We start from the raw sequence: 10,230 nt of genomic DNA on the forward strand, positions 1-10,230 counted from the left end.
GAGGTGTAGAACTCCTATCTGTTGGTCTGGGATTGGAGGTAAAAAGAGTTGTTTGGATTGGACCTTGTCCGATTTACCATCTATCGGAACAGATGAACAGAGGAAAGCTGATGCAGGCGCTGAGTCGTCAGGAGAACTACGTTGATGCTGAGCATCGTTCGCTGGAGTTCGGTAAGGGTGAGCACGTGTTTGTGAAGCTTTCACTGTCACCGGTGTTGTTCGGGAACTTGGAGTGAGGAAACTGAGCCCACGGTTCTTTGGGCCATACCAGTTACGTGGTAGAGTAGGGTCTATTTTCCTACCGGTTTGCCTTGCCTTCGAACTTGGACAACACCAGAGACGCGTTTCACGGGTCTCAACTTTGCAAGCTTGTAGCGGATCCTTCGCACGTGGTGCAATCGGATGTTGTGGAAGTTCGGGAGAACTTGAAAACTCCCGTCGGACCACTAAAGATTCTCGATCGTGGCGAGAAGCAGTTGAGGAGCAAGATCATTCCGATGATCAAAGTGCAATGGTCAGGAAGAACTCCTGAAGGGTAATTCTGGAAGCGAGAGGACGAGTTTCTCAGGCAGTATCCCGCGCTTCGGGACAGGTATGTTTTCTGATTTTGAGGACAAAATCTTAAAAATGTGGGGTGAATGTAAGAACCCGCACCGTTAATTAAGGGATTTAATTAATTAATTATGTGAAATTAGGAAATAATTCCATAATTGACCATAATAATTATTATGAGGCTTTAATAATTATAATTAGTGAGTAAGAATGCTGAAAGTCGCTTTTCGGAAGAAAAGTGCAGATACCGGTCCTGCTAGTCGGTATAAATGCGTACCAAAAAAGTATCCCGGAAAATTATAATAAGTGCATGATAATTACTAGAATAATATGTAGGGCTTGTAAAATGAGTTTCAAGTCCAAATAAAGAGAACAGGTGCCAGAAACTGGTACTGGCTATGAAAAGCGCGTACCGAAAAGGTGCCCCGAAAATAATAAAAAAAATATGATAATTCTTGTAAAATCGAGTAGGTTAAGAATCCAAAGTTTGGGATGAAAATACTAAGCGTAGCAATTAAAGTTAATACTGTGTGTTAAAGGCTTAAGTGGCTATATATATGCATTTTGGGCAATAAACCCTAGACATTCCTTTTGTTCTTTGAGTGTTGGGCGGCTGGTCAGTTTTGTGTCACTGTGCTACTGCATTCTTCTTCATTTTAGTGAGCCTTGAGTGCCATTTTCTACCTCTTTCCTTCATCAAAACTCTTTGTGGGAGAGAGACTAAGCCTTGGGAGTGGGTGAGAGACTTTGTTTCTGAACTTGAGCCTCTGTTTTGTTGAGTTTTTGGGGCTGAGTTCATAAGTCTTGAGGGGGGAGTCTTGTCATGACTTGATGATGCTTTTAGAAGCCTCTTTGGTGTGAAAGAATCAAGCTTTATTGGTCCATTTTCGTTCTCCTCAAAGTCAGAACCTTGAAGTTGACTTGTGAGCTCCAAGAGCACCTTTGGTTGGCTGTTTTGGACTTTGGTGAGTTGTCTAACCTTTGATCATGAGAGTTTAATGGGTTAAATTTGATGTCTTGGTATGTTTTATGACTTAAACAAGTAACCAACAGTTGTATGAACCTTTATGAACCTAAAGATGCATGCTTTAACGTTTGAAAGTGTTAAAAATAGAACCTTAGAAGGATATCTTCGCGAAATACAGAAACTGCATTCTGTCGCGAAATATCCGGATATTTGCCCGTGGAATATCCGGATATGGGGATTTGGATATCCGGATACTGCCAGAGTGATATCCGGATATTTGATATCCGGATATTGCCTTTGAGATATTCGGATATTGCATATCCGGATATGTCCCCGAGGAATATCCGGATATTCTGGGTTTGCGAGGAACAATAGCGTACTGTTCATCCAGAACTGATCTATAGGTTTATGGACCCTAGTTTGAGGAAGTTGAACTTCTGTAATTAATGAACTAAGTCAGAATCAAATGATTAAGGGCTTATGGCTTGGTATGGAGCCTTAAGACGTAAAACGTAAAGGAAAGGCGTTGTTTTTAACTTATATGCTTGTGGTGCATTATTATTGATATAGTATTGGTCCATAACAGATTGTGAATCTGATGTGTTTGGACTTTGAGCTGTGGACTCTTGGCCTTGGGTGTTAGCTTGCAAGGTAAGCTTTCGTGTCCTCGGTTTAGCCATGTTGTGGTTCCACCATGTCCCATGGGGGTATGGTTATATGCATGTTGTGTTACATGCTTTGGATATTTGAAATGCTGTTGAGCTTTATGTGTAATGGCTTTTAATATGCATGTGTTGTTCCATCTTGACGGTAAGCCCGAGTATGTGGCGTCATACAAGACGGTGATCCAGGGTGGATGCAAGTGGCGTCTTGCACTATGTGTGGGTATTAGACGTATATAAATCCTGCATTTCTCTGGCCAGTAGAATAGAATTGACACACATGATATGATTATCTGCTGCATTGCATTATTTTAGAACTGATGATGATAAACTGCTTTTGAACTTATATTGCACATGTAAGTGAGCTTAGGGTGGAAGATCATTGAGGACCCATTGTCTTACTGAGATTTCTTGTTTAGAGATCTCACCCCACGTTTGGGGAATGCTTTATTTAGGTTCAGGTAGTATAGTGACTGATGCCTCAGGCGACAGGAGGTCAGAGCTTAGCTGATTATGATATTTATGCTGTATTGCTGACATGACTGGATTTGGATGCTGTTTATGTGTCCCGCTATTTATGATTATGTTGTTGTTGAGACTATGTTGGGCTTTGTTGCCTTATTTGAGTGAGCATGTGGATTGTCCATGACACGTTCTGTTAGTACTTTTAGATTGGAGTTGTGTAACCTGCTAGTTGGTCCGGCCTACTTGTGGTAGTCCCGTGATTTCTAGAAACACACTTATGTTATTTATTTAATGAGACATTTCAGTTAGCTGTTTTATTGCAATTACATACAGGCGATGTTTTTATTAATTGATTAATAAGCAAGTTGGTAATGATAATGACATCATAATTGGAAAGAAAATGATATTCTGCATTTTTTATTAAGCGCTGCTTAATACGATAGTTATATCATCTCATTCATCATATAGGTGTGAACACAAAGCTGAAATTGAAGAAAAACACGACACGTCATCAAAGTTTTCAATTTACGGTTTTACTTTCTAATATATATAAGATTGGAGATTTTTTAGTATAGGTCAAAAAAACCTCCACTAAATGATTTAGTTTTTGGCAGGTTTTAAACTTCCACAATTTGACATCATGTTTTGTTATTTTAAATTGTTTGAAAATATATAATTTTTTTTATCATTTATATTCACTTTCAATATATTATCAAACACAACAAACAGATTTAAAAAATTTATATTTTCTATTTTTTTATAATTTATTTTTTTAAAAGAGATTTCTCTCTTAACAGAGAGCTTCATTCTCCTATCCTTCGAAACCCAGAGTCATTGGATCGATGATTATGGCAACTCACTCAGCTTCAATTTCTCATTATATTTACTACTTGGCTTTTGAATTTTACATCTCTTTCATTTTCTGTTTTTGTGAATTTTTTTCACTTTCTTGGAGAATAGCTTGCCCTCTCATTCTTATTCCTTTTCTTTTTCTAAATAATGAATAAGTCCTCACTCTTTCTCTCTCTAATATCCAATGAGATCATGAAACGAAGTTTCACGAAGCTGAAGATGATCTTCAAGATTGCTTGATTAGGGATCCCTTCGTTCTCGAGAAAATCGAGCTAGAAACGGCGAGCCAAGTAAAAATTTGTTGTTAATTTGTGTAATGACCAGTATTGAGTTGTGTTTGTGTGTGTGTTTCCAAATCAATGCGTAATCGCTGTTTTTTTTTTTTTTTTTTTTTTTTTATAACATCGTAATCGCTCTTTTAGGTGTTGCTTATGTTTGAATTTGTTCGAACAATTATTTTACTTTTATGTGTGGGAAATTTTTTTAGGACTAAATAACCAAGGGCATCTTGATTTTCGGGATAACAAACTCGTACCAAAAAAAATTAATTTGATGCTTTTTAATAAATTAATTACGTATTTATTACTGTTTTGGAAATAATTATATATTTATTGCACAATATGACGTCGAATTTGGGCGTCACTAAAGACGCCTAAATTGTGCGTCACTCAAGAGGCAATCACGCTTAATTTAGGCGTCACTCATCAGGTGTCGACACATGTTATTTTTTTTTTTTCCAAAATAAAAATAATTTTCATAAAACTTCTGAAGGCCATAACTTTTAACTCGGTTATTCAAATCAGGTAATTCTTTTTTTGATTCCACATAACTTTTCGAGATCTATGCAATGACATCTCATTTGATATATTTTATTTCTCACAAACATAATTTAAATTTAAATCAGGTAATCCTTCTTCCTTAGAGATTTAGAATATTTATTTAATTATTTCCTTTATTAATACAGATTTTTCAAATTGATTTTTGAGTTTAAATCAAAAATCAAATCTTTATTTTGTTTTCCTTATTAATAATAATTGTTACTTTTTTAATTTAAATCACACATCAAATCTTGATTTATTTTTTATATTAAATCACAAACCCAGAACTCATAGGCAAAATTGGGTTTCAATTACGTCTAAATTGAGTTTCAATCAATAGGCAATCACCTAATTTAGGTAATTTTGTTTTTGAAAAACATTCATATGCCATAATTTATTTCAGACCACAAATAATAACCCAGAAGCTTATAACATTAATCATTAATTTCAAAAATAATATCCTTCTTCCTTAGAGATTTAGAATATTTATTTAATTATTTCTTTTTTTTCTACAGATTTTTCAAATTGAATTTTTAGTTTAAATCACAAATCAAACCTTTATTTTGTTTTCCTTATTAATAAAATTTTTTATTTTTATTTTTAATTTAAATCACAAACCAAATTTTTGTTATTATAAAAAAAAATTAAATGACAAATCAAAATTTATTTTTTAATATTAAATCACAAATCCAGAACTTAGAGGCTTCTGGGTTTAACCGCTCTTATAATATCAAATGAGATGTCAATGCGTAGATCTCGTAAAGTTATGTGGAATCAAAAAAAGAATTACCTAATTTGGATACCTGAGTCAAAAGTTATGGCCTTCAAAAATTTTATGATTAAATTAATTTTATTTTTTTGGAAAAAAATGACACGTGTCAACACCTGATGAGTGACGCCCCATTGGGGCGTCTCCTCTTAGGATGAGACACCTCAATGGGGCGTCACATGTGACGCCCAAAAGGAGCGTCACATTGTGTAATAGATATGTAATTATTCTCAAAACAGTAATAAATGCGTAATTATTTTATTAAAAAGCATTAAATTAATTTTTTTTTGCGCAAACTCTTACACTTTTTGTTTCTTTCGGTAATCGAGCTAGAAACTGCTTATGTTTTTGTTTTTTAGGCTTCTGGAGTTGTCATATTCTACACTAATTTCATTATAGTTTTTATTCCTTCCCACTGGAAAGGAAGGTATCGGGTTTATGATTTTTTCATAGTTTCTAATTTCATTTGAATATATTTTTCATATTTTACAAAATTTTATGAAATTGAAACATCATACATCATATGATATTTTGCATTTACAACGGTGCATGTGAAGTAGGTTTAGGTATTGAAATGTTTCCTCACTATATGGGTGAATTAATTATAGGTAAGGCAAACCAATAGGTGCATGATGAGCTTTTAACATAATAGTTAAATAACCATTATAACTAGAAACTTTTTAAGTCGAGTATGATATAGCAAAGATATCATGCTCAAGACGGTTATGTCATCAGTAAATGAACTTGATTCATGCATGAAAGGAGCATTCCTCATTCAATACTAGTATATATGGATATGGAACTTGAATTCGATGCCATTAATATTAGTTGAAATAATCCCCAACTATTGAAAGAGTATAAGCGTGGGGCGCGTGAATTTTCTTTCGAAGCTCTGATAGGGTTTGGTTTGTTTCATGGTCGTGAAAGGGGGTAGACCCCCAAATTTAGAGGGGGATGCACTAATCAATAGGGAATCAAAGAAGGCGAAGGGTGAGGATGGCATGGATCTGGTCATGCTTGAAGAATCTCCGGTTGTGGGCGCAATGGAGGTTGAAGAGGGTAACGCGAGTTTGAAGATCGGAGCTGGTGATCCAGATGTAACGATTGTTTCGGATGAAGGGGCTAAGAGAGACCCTAGGAAGCTGATCTCATATAAGGATCAACTCCTTAGGGTGAACGGGATCTGGGATGGAAATCTAGACGCTGAAGATGAGGACTGGATGGCCCAGTGTAAGCGCGAGCAAGCTGAAGAGGAGGAAGCGTTGAGAGCATATGAACAAACGGGAGAGGATGATCCTCTAAACCCGTATTATCAGTTCGATGTTCTAGAAAAAGTGGAACAATGCAAGAGGTGGAGGAATACGCTGATCGTCAAGCTTGTGGGGAAGAGGATTGGAGCGAGATTCCTCTGGAACAGGTTGCATAAGCTTTGGAACCTGGAGGGAGAGTACAGGGTGCTTGATCTGGAAAATGATCACTACCTGGTGGAATTTAGTAAGGTCCAAGATTATTTGTTTGTTCAGCAGCAAGGCCCTTGGGTAGTAGCTGAGCATTATCTCATTGTGCAGCGATGGAGGCCGAATTTTGACCCGTATGATGAGAGGGTGAAGAAATTGGTTGTCTGGATTAGGATCCCAGGAGTTCCAAGGGAGTTCTACACTCATAAAGACCTCTGGAGGATGGGGAACATGGTGGGGCGTACTCTGAGAATTGATGAAAATTCTTTGCGAATCAGTGGGCAGGGACAGCTGAAGGAGATTACTGACAGAGGGAGATTTGCTCGGTTGTGTTGAAATTGACCTGAGCAAGAGTCTCTTATCAAAGTTCAGGATAGGACAAAGGCAGTTATACGTAGGTTATGAAGGTTTACATTTGATATGTTTCCTTTTTGGTCAGTATGGGCATAAGAAGGACCAATGTTGTTTTAATTCTGGTAATGTTTCAAAGTCAGAAGTGATGAAGGGAGAAGAGGTACAAGGTCAACAACCTAGTCAGGAGGACAAGGCAGGTTTGAGGGAAGATGAGGTAGAAAAAAGTCAAGAAGAGAATGGGTTTGGAAACTGGATGACAGTGCAAAGGAGAAATAAAAAGAGGCCCATAAACCTAAAAGCTAAGGAAGGTATGGGGAAGGAATCGAGAGTTAGGAATTCGGATCTAATTTCTCCCAGTAAGGATTCTGGGTCCAGATTTGAGCCTCTGGAGGCTAGCTTGAGTGGAGACATCTCGGAGCAACCAGCTACGGGGACTGGAACTGGTTTGGATAAAGGGAAGGGGACTGTTGAAGTGGGGCAACAGAGTAAGGGGCAGATTGGTAGAAAGAAGAAAGTAAATGCTGATAGGAAAGCTCCTGAACAGAAGCAAGGAGGTGATGGTTCAGTCTCGGGTAACCTGGTGAGTAATGCTACTTCCTTAAGTATGTCCAAAAAATCAATTCCTAGACAATCTGGTAGGGTGGCTATTTTAGTGAATAAGGAAGTTAATAAAGACAGGAATCAGGGTGAGGTTGTTGTTGTTCCTAAATTACAGGAAGGATGCCTTGGTTTTGTGAAGGAGAATAGTAGGAAGTTTGCTCCTGTTCTGCTGTCCAGTTCGGGTTTCAAAGAAAATCCTCCAGATGTTTGCAGAGGAGGCCAAGATGGGGATCAGAAGGGTAGAGCAGATATGGCTCTTGATGATATCACAAATGACTTGGGAGTCAAGGAGAAAACCATTGTTGTGGTCTAGGATTTGGGTCCGGTTTCTTTAAATAATTTCCTTTTGATGATAGTTTGTACATGGAATTACAGAGGAGCGGGGAAAAAGGGTTTCTCCTCTCTGATCAAGGATTTGGTTTACCAGAATAAAGTGCAGGTGTTGGTGTTGCTGGAGACAAGGATAAGTGGTAGGAAAGCTGATAAGGTAGTAAGGAACTTAGGTTTCGATAGTTTTTTCTTAAGGGAAGCAGCTGGTTTTTCTGGGGGAATCTGGATTCTCTGGAATAAGAATATAGCTACTGTGAGGATCCTGGAGGAGGACCATCAGTTTGTTCATTCAAAAATTGTGTGGGTGGATTCAGGTTTGGAAGAATTGTTTACTTTTGTCTATGCTAGCCCTAGGAGGATGGAGAGGAAAGTCCTATGGGATAACCTGAGGAGTCTGGCTTCTGTTGGGGGGAAGTGGGCTACAATGGGAGATTTTAATGTGTATATGGAAGAAGGGGAGAAACAAGGGGGTGCTGTGGTGAACTGGGACAGCATCCAGGATTTTAATTCCTGCCTTAGTGATTGTGGTTTGTCTGATCTTGGTGCTTCTGGGCCCATGTTCACCTGGAGGAGGGGGCTTTACAGGAGAAATTAGACAGTTGGTAGCAAATGAGGAGTGGCTACTGGGATTCCCTAACAGATCTTTGACTCACCTTCCATTCTTTGGTTCGGATCATAGGCCAGTCATTTTGAAGGATTCAGGATTTGAAGGGAATCCGGGTGGAGTGAAGCCTTTTAGGTTTTTAGCAGCTTGGATGACAAATGATAGCTTCAGTGAAGTTATGGATAACTGTTGGAATAAGGAGGCTAGTTGGATTCCAGCTAAAGATAAATTCCAAGGTGAGGTTTCTTACTGGCACCAGAATACTTTCAAGCTGGACCAGAAAAGAAAGTTTAAGCTCCAAAGGAGAATTAAAGGTGTTGACTCAATACTGAACAGAGGTCCTAATGAATCTTTGGAAAGGTTGTATAAGGAGTTGTGGAATGAGCTGAATACCATTTATATACAGGAAGAATTAACCTGGTTCCAAAGGTCCAGGAGCAATTGGCTGGCTTTTGGGGATAGAAACACAAGGTTTTTTCACTCTGCTACAGTGGCTCGGGCTAGGAGGAATAAGGTGAGTACTCTTAAGGATGAAGATGGTAGTTGGGTGGACAATCCAGATCTGTTGAGAAAGATGGCCACTGATTATTTCAAGGGCCTGTATACTGAGCAGGATGCTGGGTGCCTGAGGCTTTGCTTGGAGGATCTGTTCCCTAGAATTGATAGTTTGAGCTGGAATAGTATTGGGAGGAGCCCTGGAATGGAGGAAATTAAGAAGACTTTTGATATGATGAACCCTTTCAAAGCCCCAGGGGCTGATGGGTTACATGCAACTTTTTTCCAAGCTCAATGGAATAAAGTGGGGGAATCTGTTACAAGGCTAATCAAGGATGTGTTTGTTGATCCGAAGAGAGTGGGAGAGATAAATCAAACTTTGATTTGTCTTATACCCAAGGTGGAGCATCCTAAATTGATTAGCCAGTTTAGACCCATTAGCTTGTGTAATGTAATTTACAAAGGGATTACAAAGCTGATTGCTACCAGGTTGAGAGATCATATAAGTTCCTTAGTCATGCCTAATCAATGTAGTTTTGTCAAAGGTAGGCATGCTTAGGATAATATCATTATATGCCAAGAAATTTTTCATTCTATAAGATGTAAAAGAGGTAGGAAAGGATGGATGGCTGTGAAGGTAGATTTGGAAAAGGCTTATGATAGGGTGAGATGGGATTTCCTTGAAGAGACTCTAGTATTGACTGGTTTAGATAGATCCTTGGTAAATATTATTATGGCTTGTGTAACAACTCCCTCTATGAATATTTTGTGGAATGGTGAGTTAACTGAAGATTTTAATCCTTCTAGAGGCATAAGACAAGGAGATCCCTTGTCTCCTTATCTATTTGTCTTATGTATGGAAAGACTTGGTCACCTGATTAGTAGGGCTGTTGAAAAAAAGGAGTGGAAATCTGTAAAGATGGGGAGGAATGTGACTCCAATATCTCATTTATTTTTTGCAGATGATCTTCTAATATTTACTGAGGCAAGTGGAGAACAAGATGAAGTGATTTCAAGTATTCTGGCTCAATTCTGCCAAGCCTCAGGGCAAAAGATTAGTGCTAGCAAAACGAGATGCTATTTTTCAAAAAATGTGAATCATATTAGAAGGAGTGAGCTGAGCCAGACCATGGGTTTTGCAACGACAGCTGATCTTGGGAAGTATTTGGGGGTTCCAATTTTGCACAAGAGAGTTAATAGGAATACTTTCAGCTATGTCATTGAAAGGACAAACAGCAAGCTGAATGCTTGGAAGGAGAGAGTTTTATCCTTGGCTGGGAGAGTAGTCCTAACTAAGTCTGTCAT

General features: G+C 38.1%; 1 protein-coding gene across 1 annotated transcript; it reads left to right on the forward strand.

The window, feature by feature from the left end:
- Nucleotides 1-7,845: 7,845 nt before the first annotated feature.
- Nucleotides 7,846-8,421, forward strand: LOC133294266 (uncharacterized). The gene has a single exon (XM_061492919.1). The coding sequence runs from the start codon at nt 7,846-7,848 to the stop codon at nt 8,419-8,421; it is 576 nt and encodes a 191-aa protein (XP_061348903.1).
- The last annotated feature ends 1,809 nt before the right edge of the window (nt 8,422-10,230 follow it).

The sequence above is a fragment of the Gastrolobium bilobum genome, unplaced genomic scaffold (assembly GCF_033153095.1).
Source record: "Gastrolobium bilobum isolate Gb01-03AN ecotype WA unplaced genomic scaffold, APGP_CSIRO_Gbil_v1 utg78492, whole genome shotgun sequence".
NCBI classification, from domain to species: Eukaryota; Viridiplantae; Streptophyta; class Magnoliopsida; order Fabales; family Fabaceae; genus Gastrolobium; species Gastrolobium bilobum.